Source organism: Lonchura striata, chromosome 10 (genome assembly GCF_046129695.1).
Source record: "Lonchura striata isolate bLonStr1 chromosome 10, bLonStr1.mat, whole genome shotgun sequence".
NCBI classification, from domain to species: Eukaryota; Metazoa; Chordata; class Aves; order Passeriformes; family Estrildidae; genus Lonchura; species Lonchura striata.
In genome coordinates, this window is record NC_134612.1 from 26,713,026 (window position 1) to 26,732,430 (window position 19,405).

General features: G+C 55.2%; 1 protein-coding gene across 1 annotated transcript; it reads right to left on the reverse strand.

Annotated features, from left to right (window-relative positions):
- Window positions 1–1,341: 1,341 nt before the first annotated feature.
- AADAC (arylacetamide deacetylase) lies at window positions 1,342–8,798 on the reverse strand. Its single transcript, XM_021547504.2, has 5 exons — window positions 8,608–8,798; window positions 4,988–5,210; window positions 4,715–4,784; window positions 4,210–4,381; window positions 1,342–3,121 (listed from the first exon to the last, which is right to left on the reverse strand). The coding sequence occupies exons 1-5, from the start codon at window positions 8,743–8,745 to the stop codon at window positions 2,513–2,515; spliced, it is 1,212 nt and encodes a 403-aa protein (XP_021403179.2). The 5' UTR covers window positions 8,746–8,798; the 3' UTR covers window positions 1,342–2,512.
- Between the last annotated feature and the right edge of the window lie 10,607 nt (window positions 8,799–19,405).

Consider the following 19,405-nt stretch of genomic DNA (forward strand, 5'->3'; position numbering starts at 1 on the left):
GAGGGTTTGATCTCTGCACCCAGAGCTGGCTCCAAATGGGGTTCTGAGCCCCACCACGGTGAGGCTGAGCTTTGTCCTTGACTGTCAACCACAAATCCCATCCTTCCTTCAAGGGAAGATTTTTGAAGATGCACTAAACTTCCCCCGTGGTGGTTTGTCCTGTTTTCTGGTGTGGATAAATGGGTTGATTGCTGCAGCTCCAGCCTCTCCTGCCAGCAACATCAATAGTGCAGCTTTCACTGTCTCATTTTGTGCCTCACCAAGCGTTTCCAATCCCAAAAGTCTATTTCAGGAACCTAAACAAAAACATACAGCCCAATCAATCATGAGTCCATATTTAGGTGCTGGTGCTTAAAAGCCATTTACTTCTGGTTCCAAGAGCATCCTATAAAAACACACAAGGAAATCTTGGCAATTTTTGTCTGGCATTGTTTCTTGGAACATAAATTTTTCTTCTGCCTTACAGGCAGGCATTCAGTGTCCCTGACACAGCTGATGCCTGAGCCACGATGGAGGAAGACCAATATTGGTGACAGTGTGAACAGGGAGGATGGCCCAGGTTTGCCCCAGCTGGGCTGGCACAGGCACCTCCAGCAGCCCTGAAGGGAAGCAGAGCCAGCTGAGCCAACACTTCAGCCCAGTGCTGCTCTAGCAGCAGCATCCCAGTGCTGCAGGGCAGGAGAACAACCAAAGCCACTCTGGGTCACAGCAGGGCAACCTGCTGAGGGATGTGAGATGGGCACGTCCCCTCCAAATCAAAAACACAGCCATCCTCCCTGAGCAGCCTCTTAAGCAAGGTTGTCTTCCTGGAAACCTCAGCTGGGCTCATTCCATTAGCACTTACAACCCAGAAATGCCACCCCAGGGAACATTCTTGTGGATGTGACCCTGAAACTGTATAGAAAATCCAACCAAAGGCATTGCTGAGCAAAGCCCCAACACCCAACTTCCTCAGGACCACTAAGAGGCTGTTAATTCATTCCAAATGTGGGAGGAATCAAACAGCAGTGGAGCTGTCTCTGGCAGCAGACAGGAGCCCAGTCTGTGGGTGATGCTGGGCTGTGCTGGCAGTGCTGCAGGGAGACCTGAGGAATGACTCCAGACACTCTGGGATTGAGCACACGAGCACAGATGTGCATCCAGAGGTGTGCAGAGGTGCAAGGAGAGACCCACTCAGCCAGTGCTGCTTCCCTCCTGACAGCCCAGCCCAGCAGCACCCATCCCCAGCAGGAGTGAGAGCAGGGCTGGAACCCGGGGCTCTGCAGCAGCCACCCTTTGGCTACAGCACAGCTGCCACTGCTTCCCCACGCATGGGACACCGAGTGACAAAGCACACTGCACTGGAATCAAAAACAAGTTTAATCTTTAGATTCAACTTCATAAAGATGGAAAACGGCAATCATCCCGTACACATTCCATCTGAACAGGCCGCCCACACCCAGGAAGAATAACCCAGAATTATTGAAGATTCAGTACCTTTTATGCAAAAGAAAAGCAGGATACATTAAGTACCTGCCCACTGGCTGATTTACTTAAACCAACAGCCAACCCCTGTATTCATGCTTCAGTCAAAACTTTTAGGGTTTATATTTAACACACCCAACATTTACACAGAGGTTATTTGTTCCACACAGCCAGCTGAACTATGTTTCTTTTCCAGCCCCATAAAGCTACTAAGCTAATTCTACTTTTAAGAAATCATATGTGAAATCTGATAAAAAAATTTCAAGGACAATTAGAACACCTTGTACATGACTTAACAGTAGTGTTATTGTAAGCCTGGGATCTTCACAGCTTCCTTTTCCCAGTGAATATTCAGTGCTGGTTTGATTCACTATTTCCTGCTAGTGCAAGGATTAAAGAAAGGAAGTAGGAGTAAGGTACGTATTTAAAAAAAAAAAAAATCCAACACAACAAAAACCCTCAAATTAACAAAACTCCCAAGACAAACAAACAAGCAAAGCCCAAAGCAGTTTCACAATTTTTTAGCCATCCCACTGGGTTTCCAAGTGCTTTCCTCAAGCTGTGCTGGGCAGGAACAGCAGCTCCAGCCCAGCCTGCTATGGGCAGGTCCCTGCAGCTGCCCCGAGCCCCCCGGTGCTTCCCTTCACCCCATCAGGCCTGGCAGCAGCAGGGCCCCGCTGCCACATCCCACGGAGCCAAGGGAGATGGGAAGAAAGCAGCCACCGGGCACGTCCCGTGTGCCCACAGCGACCTGGCCCTTCGGCACCCACCGCAGACTGAAAGCGTGATAGAGGGAAGAAGAGCAGCAGGCACAAGACACCAAATCGTGGAGGCTGCAGGGCCAGACGAGGAACCCCAGGGCAGTCCTGGCAGTCTGGGGGTCTGAGGTTCAGATGACAGCACTGGGGGAACACGGGGGTTAGGATCACACTGATTTCCCGCTCCAGCCCCAGCACCGCACGGGGGAATTGCAAGGGGGACGGCAATGAGGCCGAAAGGCGGCACGGCTGCGGCCACACCTGGCGCAGGTGAGGAGAGCCCTTCCCGCTCACAGGTTCTCCCTCAGCCAGCCCACGCAGGCGTCGAGCAGCCGGTGGGCCACGGCCAGCTCCAGCGGCCCCGCCAGGAAGGTGACGGCGCCGTGGAAGGCGTCCTTGGCGTGCAGGTGCGTGACGGGCACGCCGGCCTGGCGCAGCCGGCCCGCGTACATGGCGCCGTCGTCGCGGAGCACGTCGTGCTCGCACGTGAGGACCAAGGTGCGAGGCAGGCGGCGCAGCCGCGCCTCGCCCGCCAGCAGCGGCGACGCGCGCGGGTCCAGCAGCCCCGGGTACCGCCGGGCCAGCTCCGCGCCGCCCACCGCCGGGCTGGCGTACGCGTGGGCCCCGCGCATCTCGGCGGGCAGCCAGCGGCTCCAGTTCACCAGCGGCAGCAGCTGGGCGGCCTCGGCCGGGACGTGCCTGTTGGAGGCCATGGCCTCCCTGAGCGCGGGGTCCGACGCGAAATACTCGCTCCAGAACCGGACCATCAGCGACCGAGGCAGCATCGGCTTCTCGGCGTTGTCTCGGTAGGACGGCAGGTCCAGGTCCAGCACCTGCAGGGCTGGGTAGATCAGAAGTTGAGCTCTGAGCTTGGTTTTCACTTCAGGGTCCTCCACCAGCTGGAGAAAAAACAAACCGTAGCAAAGAATCGGTAAAGGTGTACATTCTCCCACACTGATGGTTCATCTGAGGTAGGAATTAAGACACGCATTTTGCAACATGAGCAAAATAAGATTATCAATAAAACCAGCATAAAGAATTTCTGAATGTATAGGCAGGTTATCTGAAACAGCATGCTGTAATAAAGTTCTCAAATGTCAAATATAATTTCATTCTATTTCTTATATTGAAGGATAATGATTTTTGGGAAATCCTCTTTCTGAAATGTTGATGCTTTCTGAAGTGCTGACAGCAGATTTTCTATAGCTACAGAAAATTTCTATTCTTATATCACAAAACTTTCAGTTTTCTGGGTCTCTATCATTTCACACAATTCAGAGCATGTTCATGCGTTTGGTTTTTAACTGTGAGATGTTACAACTCAACCAATTGCAATTCTGTGCATTTTGGAGATGTAACAAATAAAATGTGATGAATTAAACATTGACATTTCTTATATGTCAATCTTTTCCTCTCTTCACTAATAAATTTTCCATTTTCTCCCTCATCTTCTGCCTTTAGCATTTGCAGCAAATTCACCACCATTCCTAGTGTTTCATTACAGCCCAAACAGCTTCTCAAGAGAGCAACATCATCGTGCTGACTTTATTTGACAAAGCTGAAGGAGAAGTGCAAAAGGCACCAAATTGTATGATCACACACTGCAACGTTTAGTGAGGGTTCTTTTTGTTCGCTTGTTTTCCCTGCTATTTGCATCTTTATGAGTCACGCAGTTAAAATTCCCTTTTCAAACATCATACCTAAACCAGTCAACACGAGCTTAAGTTTAGAATGCTGTAAGCCCCGACTAGAGGGCGGAGAGCCTTTTTTAGTGGCAGATGTCTGGATGTCACTGGAGCTCCTGCGATGCCATCCAGTGGCTCAGGCACAGCCGCTTGCCTGGTCCCCAGAAGCCCCGCGAGGATCCCGCAGGCTGTGACATCCTGACAAGCCACGAGAGCAGCGTGTGCTGCACGCTGAGCTTTTCTTAGCGGCCGTGAAACCACACAAACAGCGACTGTGAGCTCGCAAACCGCTGGTGCGGTACCTGCTGTGCCACGGCCGCTGCCAGGTTGCCCCCGGCGCTGTCCCCGGCCACGCAGACCCGCGCAGGGTCCACCCCGTACTGGGACAGGACCTGGCTCTGCAGGAAGAACTTGGTCACCGAGTACGCGTCTTCAAACTGGGCAGGGAAGCGGTGTGGAGGGGCCAGCCTGTAGCTGGTGGAGGCAAGAGAAGTGTGTTAGTACCTGCTGTTAATAAAGAGAAGGACTTGCTCACATCTCACAGCTGGGGGATGTTTATTTCCATGCCCAGAAAAGTGGGAACTGTCTGTCCCAGAGGATCCACTTTATTACCCACCCATCTTTGTAAAGACCAAATAGCCACCAGCCACAGCTCTCCACTGTCACCCTGGCAGCCTCTGTTCCAAATGTGTTTAAGTCAGCAGGAAAGCATGTGACCAAATACAGAAACATTGAAAAATCAGGCTAATAGAAACAGATTCATTTACTCCAAACCCTCATCCCATCTGGAAGGAGAATATCTCTTACTTGACTGACACCACGACAGCATTTATCTCGTTCGAAATCCGCCGTGACATGAGATCATAGCCGCGCATGCCTGGAATGAGAGCCCGGTGCCTGTGAGAAGGGACCCTCACCCACGGCTGCCTGCTCCTCTGGGCAGCACTTTGAGCCGACTTCCCCCTGCTCTGAGCTGGCGAGACCCCAGCCCCCCGCCCCTCCCTGTGGCAGCTCCCACCGAGCGCGGGGCAGCGCTGGACAGGGTGTTGTGTCTTTGGCACGGGGCAGGGCAGAGCTCACCCGCGTCTCCCACGCACCAGCCGCCGCCGTGGAAGTAGACCACGGCCCTCCTGAGCCCGCCGGGCGCCCTCCGGGGCACGAACAGGCGGACGGGGACGCTGCCGAGCTCCGTGTCTGCCACGGTGACGTTCTCGTCGGATGTGGGAGCGACGAGCTCGAGAGCCGTGAACAGCCTCAAGCCCTCCATGTAGTTCATCAGCCCCAGCAGCTCAGCCGCCTCCGCCTACAGCCAGGACGAGGGGAAACTGTTCAAGTGCAGCCTATTTATTCTCGGATTAGCATCCCTTGGAGCCATTTGATGCTCCCTATAGGTGCGCGTGGAAGCCAGTACAGCAGGCCAGAGCAGAGTGCCTCCCCCTGAGCTTGGCAGCGCAAGGAGCGCTGGTGGCACGGGCTGACGCTGCCCAGCAGGGCCAGAGCCCAGCCCAGAGCCGGGGCCACTGCTCCGTGCCACGCTCAGCGCTCGGCGTTCACGAGGGGCACCCCCGCAGCCCAGTGCCCGGCACAGCGACCACCAGCATCACACGGGCTTTGTGACACAGAGAGCCACCCACAGGCCTGGCCTGCTGCTGGCACCAGCGTGGCGTGGGGACAGCTGGGGACCAAAGGCAGAGAGCCACCCAGAGCCACCCACAGTGCCTGCACTGCTGGCACCAGCGTGGCATGGGGACAGCTGGGGACCAAAGGCAGAGAGCCACCCAGAGCCACCCACGGCTCCTGTGCTGCTGGAGCACCAGCACCTCAGCTCCTCCACCACCACCCCCGGCAATGGGACGTGGCCCTTTTCCCTCCCCAGCCTCATCACATCACAATTGGAACAACAGGAAATAAAGCCAAGCTCTTACATGCTGTCTGATGAAATTCAGAGCAGGTTTGAATTGAAATTAGCCCAGCCTGGTGCAGAACCTGTTTGGAGTTTGGCTTCCAACAGATGCTTTATTGTCCACAGGGAGAATGTGAAACCCCCAGAGCATGACTGGTCATCTGCTGATAGGTGTAACCTCCAGCCTTCAGACTGTGATAGTGGAAGTCACAGTCTGACCCTGCTTGGGGTATTTTTTTTTCCCCTTCAAATTGTATTTAAATCAACTGTTTAATCATCATCTACATAGAGCCAGGTTTTGAGCAACCTGGTCTAGTGGAAAGTGTCCCTGACCTTGGCAGGAGGGTTGAACGAGATGAAATTTAAGATCTTTTCCAACCCAAACCAGTCTGAGATTTCATGATATAACCTTCTTTTTCAGGAGCTAGAATAGCACGCAGCTCAGCCCTTGCTGGCAGTCTTTGACAGGGATTGTCACCACAGCTTTGAATCACCTCTCTCTGAAGGCTTGGAGCGGGTGATGCCAGGAGGAGCCCTGCCAATCCCAGTGTGCTGGAATTGGGATGGAGATGAGTGGGCAGGCCCTGGCACACTGCAGAGGGAAGCACAGGTCCTTGCCATCAGCTCCATGAAAACAAACAAACACACATACACATGCCAGAATTGCTGTTAGCCACCACATTGACACAGTTTACATAAATATTCCTCAGTTGTTGGTTTTCCCCCAAGGATTAACATCTTGAAAAAACAAACATCTCAGCCAAAGTGAGTCCTGCTGTGACTCCAATGAGCTTGTGAAAGCCCCGCAGTGGGAGGAATTCCCTGAGCCCCAGCACTGAGGGTTTCCAGTGCTCTCAGAGTTGTTTTCCACAAGTGGACAATTTACATTGTGAGAAACCACTGGCCTGCTGCCTGCGGTTTCCAGGCCATTATCAATAAAAGGAAATGGTGCCCTCATCTGAAAATCCCTCATTGTCCCAGTGTGAGATTATCGGGTGAACAGGAAAACCAGCCACTCTGGGGGCTGGGATCCGTGTGCTTTGGAAAGCGTTTTCCCCAGTCCCTACAGCCAGGACAGACCCAAAGCCTGTGGAGGGAGAAGGGAGCCTGGCTGTGCCTGGCCAGGGCAGGGGCAGTGCCCACAGGGCTTCCAGCAGGTCGGGTTTCCAGAGGGGCAGCAGCCGGATGAGGCACCCCGGGGGACGCTCCCCATCAGCCCGAGCTGGGAGAGGGGCCCGAGTCTGGGCTCAGCGCTTCCACAGAGCTGGGCTGAGGAGGGAGTGAGCCCTGGGGGGATGTCACACACCAGAAACATCCCTTTGTGTTTTGTACCTTCTTCAGGCGTTTCAGACTGAGGGCACAGAGCACTTCCTGGAATACCTGGGGGATTTTGGGCTCAAGCACTACAGCAAGTGGCAGGTTTGCTGTCAGGCTGTATCCTAGCTTGGCAGCACATGGACACAGGACACAAACATCGGCAGCCAAGGGAAACGTTCCCAGCCTCCCTGCTGCAAAGAGGGGGCACCAAGGGTTCTGAGCACACCCAGCAGGGCTGCCAAGCTGGGGGCTCCCCAGGACCCTCCACAGCAGAGGGGATGGAGATGTGCCGTGTCATGGTGCTCCCTTTGGGAGCTCGGAGAAGATTCTACTGCTCAGGAAGGCTCGAGGGGGGCACTTTGTCCCCTTTGCTCAAACCAGCATCAGGGAGTCAGAGAGACTACAGCAGGGTCCCCTCTGAAGCACAGCCCTGCCCCAAGTGACTTTGAGCCACTGCCCTGGAATGCACGTGCATTCAGGATATACTTAGGATAATTTAGAGCCACCTAACTCTAATTTGCACTAGTGCAGCTCCAGGGAGGCTGTGGCTGTGCCCATCCCTTGGGTTTCACAGGAGATGAGAGCCCAGTTAGAAAATGCCTGCCCACAGCCCTGCTGTTCCCAGGCAGGCAGGACAGCAGTACCACCTTCCAGGGAAAACACACTATGCTGGCACAAAGAGGACGCTCCTGCGGCCAGCAGTGCCCTGCTGACGTGACAGTGGGACTGAGCAGGCACCGAGCAGGTACCGGGCGTGCCTGGGCAGCTGGCACTGGGCCTGCCTGCCCATGCCTGCCCTCCGTGCAGGCTCCATCCAGCAGGGGATTTAGGAGGGCAAGCAGCAAGGCAGCGTACCAACACTGCTGGCCATAGTTCCTTTCTTTCTCACCACTCCCATCTTCCACCACCTCAACCCCCGAAATAAAACAGGAGTCCCTGACACACCCCAAAAAACTGCTCATCCTCCCTTCTCCTGCAGGCTGGGCAGCCCTAAAAAGGTACCCCCTGCCAGCAAGGGCTGTCTCACACAGAGATGTTGCTGTGTGTGGTTTTCAGGCCTATTTTGTCAGTGGATTTCCACAAAACCACAAAAATCAGCAGAATGTGAGAGCTGCTGTGTCTGCCCTCCCCGGACACACAGCGCTGCCGGGGAGCTGGGCACATGGAGTCAGGAGTGAGTCAAGCAGCAGGGCTGCAGCTGCACAGCTCTGTAAAGCAAGAGAAGCGTGTCGATCCACAGTCACACCCCACATCTCATTCCTTACTCTGAACGGCCCTTTCTCAAGGCTGCAAGATCAAATCTTTCCTCCATTTCTTTGTATCCTAGCCACAGTCAGCTCAGTGCTTCATCTCAGCGGCCCCTGCCCTTGGGTCGGTGTAACACCGTGCCCGTGTAACGCAGCAGCATGGCACACATGCACTGCTGCGTCCCCGAGAACCCCCCTGCCCTGCCCTGCCCTGCCAGCCCCCACCACCTCACCAGGTGTCCCAGGGCCCTCAGGGAAGCCGAGGTGAGCATCACTGTCCAGGGCTGGGCCAGGTCCTCGGGGAGCGGGCTGTAGATGTAGTAGCCGAGGAGGGCTGTGAGGAGGCACAGGCAGAGCAGCCTGGCTCCCATCCTTGCAGGCTCCGCTCTGGCGCTGCTGGGAGCAGCTCTACCCACGTCCCAGCAAGCCAGCACAGGGCAAAGTTAATCCCGTGTTTTGCTTGGGTCCTGGCCAGGGGGTGATTTCTTGTCGTATCATCCGGGACAGAGGTTACTCCACTGTGCAGATTCCAAAATAACACTCTTCCACAGCAGGGCGTGCGGCCGCCGGGAGCAGCCGAGCCGGCCAGTCCCGCACCGAGCCCCGCTGCCAGCCCCGCTGCCAGCCCCGCACCGAGCCCCGCACCGAGCCCCGCTCCGAGCCCCGCACCGAGCCCCGCACCGAGCCCCGCACCGAGCCCCGCACCGAGCCCTGCTGCCAGCCCCGCACCGAGCCCCGCACCGAGCCCCGCACCGAGCCCCGCACCGAGCCCTGCTGCCAGCCCCGCACCGAGCCCCGCACCGAGCCCTGCACCGAGCCCCGCACCGAGCCCCGCACCGAGCCCTGCACCGAGCCCCGCACCGAGCCCCGCACCGAGCCCCGCACCGAGCCCCGCACCGAGCCCTGCACCGAGCCCCGCACCGAGCCCCGCACCGAGCCCCGCACCGAGCCCTGCACCGAGCCCCGCTGCCAGCCCCGCACCGAGCCCCGCTGCCCGGCCCACACTGAACCCCGCACCGAGCCCCGCTGCCAGCCCCGCACCGAGCCCTGCACCGAGCCCTGCACCGAGCCCCGCTCCGAGCCCTGCACCGAGCCCCGCTGCCAGCCCCGCACCGAGCCCCGCTGCCCGGCCCACACTGAACCCCGCACCGAGCCCCGCACCGAGCCCCGCACCGAGCCCCGGGACAGGCGCGGGGACGGGAGCGGAGGCGGCGGGGCCGCGCGGTGACACCGGTGCCCGCAGCCGTGTCGGGTGCCCGGGGCGCCGAGCTGCCGCTCTGCGAGCACAAACTCAGGCAGAGCCTGGGACCCAGCGGCTTTATCTTTTCAGTTGAAAACGGAGGAGATTGCCTTGGCTAAAGTTCTGCCAGCAGCAAACAGCACAGCCTCGCGCCCCCGGGCCGAGCAGCCTGTGGGGTGGAGCATCCTTTGGGGGAGCAGGGCAGGAAACAGCACAGAAGGCTGACAGCTGAACCATGTGTCACCTGCCCAAACACAGATGAAGACTGGCCCTTAGTCAAACTTTCAGACATTTAATTTCTCAGCATCTCTGAGTACTATTCAAGTATTTTAAAAATCCATCTGTGCTCTCTCCCCTCAGTCCTTCTGCAGCACGACAGCCAGTGGAAGCCCAATGTCCTTGACCCCGCTCCAACAAAGCCAAGAGAGAACACAGCTCCACGGCCACTCCACCTGCCCTGGAGCACCGGGTGCTGGGCAGGGGACAGGCGAGCCCACTCTGACACAGGTGAGGGTGGCCCAGCCCTGGGTCCTGCAGTGACAGTGCACACACAGGGCTGGGCACAGACCAGCAAACCCAACTCCCCTTTTGCACAGCCCCTTTTGTCAGGGGCTGAGAGGTAAAACACAGGTAAAGAAGCCAGATTTCAGGTGGCATGGGAAGATAAGGTACAACTGAGTGATGGGAATGCAGCACAAAGCCCTCTCCTGCCCTGTCCCTCCCCAGGAGCAACAGAAGCTCCCAGGACAGCTCTAGCACGGGCAAACAGCACAGAAGAAGATGAGGCCAGATTGGAACAAGCACAAAACCGGTGTTTTATTTTGTTGCACTTCAAGAAGGTTTCCTGCTCTCCTTCCGTGCTGGTCTCCAGGTGGAAGCGTGGCTGTGCAGCGACAGTCTGTGCTCCGCTCCTGCCCCGAGCTCACCCTTGCCTCACAGTGCTTAACCTTGAAAGACCGACTCTCATCTCGTGCCAGAGCCACTCCCCTGCCCTCCAGTGAACCACCCCAGCAATCTCCCTGAGACCACAGCATTCCCAGATAAAGGAAATCATAAACTGATTTACCCAAAAGAACTGCACAGCATCAGCTGCAATATGGGAGTTGTGGAATGGAATATGAATATGTTTGTACCAGCAGTCCCTCTTCCCCCACTTCCACCCCACTGCAGTTCCACATACTGCACTCGCACAGCATGGCAGGCCTTGCTTTGTCTGTCAGGCACACAATCACTCAGCTTGGAAAATCCCCCAAGACCATCGGGCCCAGCCACCCCCTCAGCGTTGCTCAGGCCACCAATAGCCCATGTCCCCAAGTGCCACATCCACACGGCTTCTGCAGGGCTGGGGACTCCACCACTGCAGCCCACGGGCATTATTTCCCAACGTGGGCATTAGATCCCAGCGTGGGCATTATTTCCCAACGTGGGCATTAGATCCCAGCATGGACATTATTTCCCAATGTTTGCATTATGTCCCAATGTGGGCATTATGTCCCAATGTGGGCATTATGTCCCAGCGTGGGCATTATGTCCCAGCGTGGGCATTATGTCCCAGTGTGGGCATTATGTCCCAACGTGAGCATTATGTCCCAGCGTGCATCTAAGCCTGCCCTGACTCAGGTGTCCTGCACTGCCTGGTGTGCTGGGCACGTCACTGCTGTGGCCCTGGCTGAACCGAGGGGTGCTCCTGGCAGCGGTGGCACCCCTGGGCTCCAGGGTGGCCCTGCTGTCTCACAGACACCACTGGGACCGTGATGCCAGCAGTGGTTTTGTACACCCAGCTGAGAAGGACCACATCTCCTCCGGGCTATGGAGTGACAACAGCTGCCCAAAACGGCACCGAGGGCTGGCAGGGCCCCTGGGCCCCATCTGCTCTGGGTACCCCCATGGTGATGGGGTCAGGGCAGCCACAGCCCCGCGCCTGCTGGGGACAGAGGTGCCAGGCTGGGGACAGCCAGCCCCCAGTGGCCCTGCCAGGGACAGAGGTGCCAGGCTGGGGACAGAGGTGCCAGGCCGGGGACAGAGGAGCCAGGCTGGGGACAGAGGAGCCAGGCTGGGGACAGCCAGCCCCCGGTGGCCAGTGCCCCCGCAGGGCTGCGGGATGGACGCAGGGCGTTGAAGGCTGCGGGAAATGACTCCGCAGCCCCGGGGAGCGCGGAAAAGCTTCAGCAGGAGGGGCCCAGGCGTGCCGGGTCGGGGAGGCAGAAGCGCCGGGGCTCGGCGCTGCGGCGGCCCGAAGCGAAGGGCTCGCGGCCGGAGAAGCGATTCAGGGAAGGGAGGGAGAAGCCACCGGGAGGCAGTGCAGCCCCGCAGACTGCCTCCCCTCTCCGCCCCGAGCGCCCCGCCGCCCCGGCCGCGCCCGGCGCTCCTTGCCCCGCAGGGCGGGCAGGCTCCGGGGGCTGCGGGAGCGGTTCAGAGCGCAGCTGAGCGCTGCCCGCGTCTGCCTTCCGACAATGAAGGCGCTACCTTGTAGTAAAAAGCAGAAACTCTGCCCTCTGATGCCTCTGATGGACACCCACTGACTGCTCAGTACTGCCGGAGCAGCACGGGGCTGAAAATACCCCCCGAGGCAGGGGACAGCTTTTGGGTTACTATTCAGAAGCCAGTGCTAGATTTCCTACCACTTCACTAAGCTCCAGTTATTTCTGCTTTCATTCTTCTTTTTTAGTATCTGTACTTTTAATGCTAAACACAGGACTGTAAACTGGCCTGTTTCTGTGAAATGAAGGGATGCCATTCCCAAGAAATTTTATACAAGAGATTTTGGGCACTGTTCTTTTTCATCTATTGCTTATTACCAAATTTTAAGTTGTATAAATGGAAACAAATGTCTCACTTGAGAATACATTCGTACCCTGAACTGAAAAAAAATCAATTCTCTGAAACTTTAGTAAGCAGAAATATAGCACATGCAGTATTCCCGAACACAAGGCAAAGCAGCAGCTCCAGAAACACACTGTGTTCATGAAGGTATTAAAGTAGCCAATAAAACATCTTCCAACTCTGTCTAAAAAGAACATTATTATCAGGATATGATAACAGGGTTTTTCAAATAAGTCAGTGTTTTGCTTTGATGTTTTCAAACTGAAATCTTGCTTTTAAACATGCAGCTTTTTACTGTTTGGCAGGAGGGCAGCAACAATTTTGCTTTTCACTCCTTCTATTGTGAGTGAAGCAGCAGGCTCAGAGCTGCTCCCTGGGAGTGCACGAGCATCTCCCTCTGAGCCAGCACAGCCCCTGCTCTGCAGGCAGCTCAGGACAGCAGCCCCTCAGTGAGCACACACGGATCAGGATCTGCACACACTCCCAGCCTCTGGTCTTCTCTTCTACATTAAAGTTTATCGTCCAAAGTAATTTAAGGAGCCCAAACTTATTACAAGGATTTCATCTAGTTCACACCTCCCACTGCCAGCTTCTCAATCTCCATCTAGTTCTAGTTCTCATACAGCTTCCCTTTTTTATAGAAATAAGCACAGTTCCTGAGTTCTGGATCCAGCAGCAGCTCGCTGGAGTTAGATTTGCCATCCTGGAGGAACAGATAAGGCAGAGAAGGAACCTGGGGGGCAATCAGCAGCAATCTTACACATAGTCAAAGCAGAAAATTTTAAAAAACAGTTGATAAAACCAAGGCAGTCACTTGGGAAGGGGAATGACCACCTGAAAGACCACGAACAGGAAAGAGACCATTTGGGAAATGTTTGCAGCAAGAGGGGGGTTGGATTTGTTTACTCAGACACGTCTCTGCTTCTGTGAATGCACATGTGTGCACAAGCAGGAGCACATGTTGAAGGCTGGATTCTGAAATTAGTGACACTTTGGAATTGCAGAGCCACCAGGCATGCTGAGGGTGAGGAACAGGAGGGATGTTATCCACACCAGAGGTTCACAGCGTCTCTAGCTGAGCTGCCATGGCACTGGGGGATTAAGCTCATGCTAAAGCAACAGAGCTCGGAAATGCAGTTGCAACAGCAAGTGAGAAGCAGCATGATGAAGGCCAGGATTTAGTTACTTTTGCTGTTTATCTTGCCAGATGAACACTCCGGGACGTTCCTGCTTGTCTATAAGATTAGACAGAGCTGATCTGCTCTGGGGAGCAGCTCCAGCCCCTGCTCCGGGGCAGCAGTGCCAGCAGTGCCAGCAGTGCCAGCAGTGCCAGCAGTGCCAGCAGTGCCAGCAGTGCCCGCAGTGCCAGCAGTGCCCGGCTCAGCGCAGCGGGGGCAGGTTTGCTCCCAGGGCAAAGGCTCCAACCTGCGGGAGGGCAGCTCCTGCCCCACACACACCCCGGGCAGCAGGGCTGTGCAGCCTGGGGGCTCCCCTGGGCTGGCAGTGCTGGATGTGGGACTGCAGACAAGGCTGTGCTGCCAGGGCAGCCCGGGGTGCGGGGCCAGCCCAGCTCCTCTGCAGCCCCGCTGGGCACAGCAGCCATGCTGCCCCCGCTCCTTTCTCCAAAATCAGAAAAAAGAGAAGAAAGTATGGGGATTCCCATGCTCTGGGAAGGCTCTGATATTGCTGATGATCAGATAAAGCCACAGCAACAGGACCAGCAGAAAGTACCCAGCTGCACTGGATCTAATGTTCAATAAACCAAACATGCAGCAGTGCTGGTACTTCCCCTGGCTGGGAGATAACCACATGGCTTGAATGAGCAGTGTCCCAGGGAAAGCCTGGGCTCTTGGGACACAGTGTACCCCTCAGGTGCATTTCATGTTTCCCCCCACAGATCCCTCTTGCCCTGCTTCTCCCCAAGCTGCCCCACGCCCACCTCCCTGCAGGGCCCTGCCAGAGGCTCTCCCTTGCATGAGCAGCTCCTGCTGCACAAAACAAAGACCCAACTGCTGCCCAGACCTCGTTTCTACAAAGCTTTTTCTTTCATTTTGTAAGCAGAAAATCTTGGCTTTCTTAATTTGTTCCTTTTGTGAGTAGGAGAGGGAAAGGAAACGACCAGGAGTGATTCTCACCAGCTGCTGCAAACACCAACACAAAAGGCCCCAGGGATATTTCTTTATGCAAGAGGAGGTTTGGCCGCATATACTTGGCCAGTGTATTTGTGAGAGAAAGGTTAAGCTGAAACCGCTGTGCTCCCAGGTACCCATCCCCTGAGCAGCACGGAGCTGCAGCAGTGCCAGAAGATGGATTTTAACAGTTCCTATTCCCACAGGAAAAGTGGGGGCTCAGTAGGGTCCGTTACACAGCTCAGATGGGTGTAAAATCACCTGACTGATCTCTGCAAGATCCTCTGCAGGAGCACAGGGCCCATGCCCTTGTGCCAGCAGCAAGTCCATCCTGTGTCAGCACCCAGAAGCAGCACTGCCATTGTGCCACCGTGGGAGAGCTCGGGCTGTTCCCTGCCTGGGGGCTGCTCAGCAGCAGCTCTGTGCTGGGGGCTGTGTCCTGCTGCCACCCTGCAGTCAGAGTTACACCCCAAGCACCAGAACTGGAGCAGCAGCCACGTGTCCTGTGCATCTCTCATGTGCAGCGCAGCCAGAACTGGCAAACCTGCAGCTTTCCTCTTGCTCCTACAAAGACCATAGGGAAAGGCTAGCTCTCAGTAAAAGCATTTCTAAAGGCAGCCTCACACTAACATTCTAGTTTTCATTCTCCCAGCATGTAACAAGATCAATCATTTGGCTAAAATCAAACACAGAACTGAAAATTTCAACTCCCAATATTCTCATCTGGGGACACATTTTCTCCCCCTGCTCGTGTTCCTCACACCCGTTCTCAGCCAGACCCAGCCATCCTGAACCAATGTTCTCCAGCATCTGTGGCCAGGCTGGAGCTGAGGAGCCCTGGGAATCTCGGGGAGATCCGGGCCAGGGAGTTTGGGAGGAGCTGCAGTCCCAGAGAACACTGGCTGCTCAGACCTGCCATCCTGCCTGCAGGATGGGCCATGCAGGGAGCACAGGCACGCCAGGGGACACGAGCTGCTGCTGAGCAGCTCCTCAGCAGAGCTGAACGTCCGTGCTCACACCAGAAACCACCAACGTGTTTTCTCACATCACCCTGCAGAGCATTTGGGACCGTGGGTCACCTCTGGCTGCTCAGAGCTCAGCCAGCAGAAATCCTCCTGGAATAATCTCACTGTGAAAGGTCCAAGAATGAGGATTCAAGCCAGGACCACGTACAGTTCCTCCATCTTTCAACCCACCAGAGTCGTACAAAACTAGAAGAAAATATTGCAGAAAGTATTTGGTTGATGCTGAGGTGGGCATTGGCCAAAGGCTGTATTTTATATCTTAGAGTTCTTTTCCAGCCTGGGCGATGCTGTGATTCTGGAACAACTGCAGTGGATTTGCAATGAGACATCCACGTCCCTGAGGCTCGTCACTGCTGCAGCTCAGGTTTCCCCATTTTGCAGAGCAAGTCCCAGTGCCCCTACTGGGTGATTTGAAGTGAAAACCATCTACAATTACAACTCACTAAAACCTTTAAAAACCCATTTCTGTCTTTAATAATAGTAGTGCAAGCTAAGCACATAGCTCTCAAACCACTTCTCTAAATATTAAGTCGGCTCCAAGACCGTGTTTTGCCCGTGGGGAGGTGAAGGCAGGGATGGAAAGTGACTCATGGCTTTGCACAGTCCGAGAGACAAAGACAAACCTGGCTGCTGGTGCCTGCAGACTCCTGGCAAGTCTCCCTTTGTGGCCCCATCACTTACAAAAGCACTTTGCAAAGTGCATCCCATCATTTCCTCATGTCAACCATTTAAAAGCTGCAAGAGAATCCACAGCCTTTGCCAGTAACCAACAGAGCCGAGGAAAACAATTAGAATATTAACAGGACTGAGGTTTCTGCTGGGATTTTACCAAGGACTGGCCAAAAGGGTTTACCAAAACTTCATAGAAACAGGCTCAGGATGTGAAGGGTGTCAGATTAAACATCCACAGCCCTTTCTTTTTTAACAATCCCAGCAATCAGCATTTCTTGCCCCAGCCCATGACAGCCTGGTGGCCTTGGCACCCTCCTTGTGGCATTTGCTGGGCCACAACGTGCAGTTCTCCCCAGGCAGCTGCAGGAGCTGCACACCCACCCGGGCAGAAGGACACCAGGAGGGGGGACACTTTTACTACAAAAAGGATATTTTTAAAATTATAAAATGCATTATAGAAGATTTAGCTTCTACAAAACAGAAGAATCAACTTCAGGAGGAGGTTGGCTTCAAGCCACAAAGAGGCAAATATAAAATTATCAATGTCTGTATTTGAGTGGAAACTCTGAGTTCCTCTGAAATTTCATTCCTGCTGTAATCCTGCTCCAAGCAGGAACTTTCACTGTCAGCCCTGCTGTAATCCTGCCACAACCAGAAACTTTATGGTTTTTCCATGGACTGCATTCTTTCTGGCTAGAAACAAATTCTGGCTTTATCTCCCAGAGCCAGCTTGTCCCAGAGGTGCCCCCAAGCCAGCCCTGACGCTCCAGGAGCGGACCGGCCGCCCAGCCCCGGGGAAACGTGGCAGAAATGCCCACCCGGAGCGGCTCCCGCGGCCGGGAGGGGACCTGGCCCCGGTCCCGGAGCTCCCCAGTCCCGGAGCTCCCCAGTCCCGGAGCTCCCCAGTCCCGGAGCTCCCCATTCCTGGAGCTCCCCAGTCCCAGAGCTCCCCAGTCCCAGAGCTCCCCAGTCCCGGAGCTCCCCGGTCCCGGAGCTCCCCAGTCCCAGAGCTCACCCAGCCAGAGCTCCCCAGTCCCGGAGCTCCCCGGTCCCAGAGCTCCCCAGTCCCAGAGCTCCCCAGTCCCGGAGCTCACCCAGCCAGAACTCCCCAGTCCCGGAGCTCCCCGGTCCTGGAGCTCCCCAGTCCCGGAGCTCCCCAGTCCCGGAGCTCCCTAGTCCCGGAGCTCCCCAGTCCCAGAGCTCCCCAGTCCCGGAGCTCCCCAGTCCCGGAGCTCCCCGGTCCCGGAGCTCCCCGGTCCCGGAGCCCACCAGCCAGAGCCCCCCAGCCCAGCTGCAGCAGCCTGGCTCCTGCAGGGAGGGACAGTGTCTCAGCTGGTCCCACAGACCAAGAGAGGCAGGCCCGGGGTGTCCGACCCTTCCTCACACCTGCGGAACACCTCAGCAAGGTCAGCACTTCCCTTTGTCGGAGCTTGAGGAGTCAGAAATGAGAGCTGGATCCCACTCAGCTCTCCGAGCCAAGGAAATCACTGTCTCTGGGAATGAGCCCAGGAGTCAGACATGCTACTCAGTTATTCGGGTTCTCTGGCTTGTCTTAGACTTGAAATAAAATTATTTCAAAAGCTACACCTGGAAATGTATCGCAGCCCCCCTAATGACACCGATGAACAATTTAAACACAACCTGTTGTTGCAGGTGGAAAAGGCTCCCTTGTTCCCTTTGCTCCCGCCAGCTCAGGAAGGAAAATCTTCCTGGGATATTCTGGGCTTTGCCTCCAGAGTGCAAGGAGAGGGCAGTGGGGCGTGGAAGAGCCCCAGGAGATGCCCATGCAAAGGACACCTGATGCCCACTGGCATTCCCAGAATGCTGCATGTGTGGCAGTGAGCACAGGAAGGAGCTGCAGCAAAAAAACTCCCGGGAAACTACAAAGAAAAACCAAGGCAGCATTTGATATCCAAGGAAGTAGAGAGGAGGAAGCATCATTGAGTTAAACTGCTCAGTGCAATGGCTTAACAAGTGTGAAAGTGTGTTACATCCAGCATTCCTTGACTCCCTGCTGACTGCTGTTTCCATGCACTGTTTTGGTTTTAATACAAAATTACAGCTCATAATACTCGTGAATAGAAAAATAGCAAAGAACAGCGTGTACATCCAGAAGGACAGAGAAAATCTCCACATGCCCTGTCCAGCCAGGCCAGAAAGGAAATGAAGGCTGAACATCCCCTCATAATGAAGGTAAAAAATGAAGGTAAAACAGCACCAGAGCTGCTAACCACACGATCTGAAAGGGAAACTTTGGTGCAAACCCCTCCCAGCTGTGTCCCATTTCCGAGGCTGCTCTGGCAGGCACACACAGCATCAGAGCTTTGCACATTCAGGCAGTTCCCTGCACACCCTGCTCAAGGGAAGGTGTTTATGCTTGGTTTTATGTTTTCCCACCATGTGTCACTCCTACACTCCTGCTGCTGAAAGCACATTTCGCTGAGGTGACTGCTCCTCTCATGGCTATACAGATAAATTTTATTGTTTTTTTAATACATGGAATAAAATTGTAAAAACTGTCACACAGACACTGCTGTGCTGGCTTTGGCTGGGGCTTAAACCACAACAGTTGCTTGTCTCAGAATCAGGATAAACAAACCACACAGGCTCAGTACTGCACTGCAGGAAAGGTTCTGCCCCCAAATTTGTTCTGCATCGCTTATTACAGACATGTGCCACTGATATCAGTACTTCTCATGCTTCAAAAAATCATTTACCCATATGACATAGGAGGGGTTTGTCTCTGGGCATTTCTGCCCACCATAAATTCCAGTGCCATTGCCTGGTTGCCATCTCAGGGTCACCTGGACACCGGGCAGGAGGGAAAAGCCCCTGTGCAGCTCTGGGAGGTGGCAGCTGTGGGAACTCCTGCAAGAAACCTGCAACCTCAGCCAGGAGACACCAGAGGAGCAGAGCTGTGAGACAAGGGCACAAGAGCTCTCCAGGGCTCCTCCAGCTGAGCAGCGCTGATGGCATTTGCTAGATATGTTTAGTTTCATTTATCCCCTCAAATATAACCAGATACATTCAGCCTCTCGAGCCAGCAAGCACTCACATAAACATCTGAACTGGGGAAAAAATAATGGAGTGCTGGCAGAAAGTGAGCCAAATGTGTTTGTCAGAGGCACTTGGATTTGCAAAC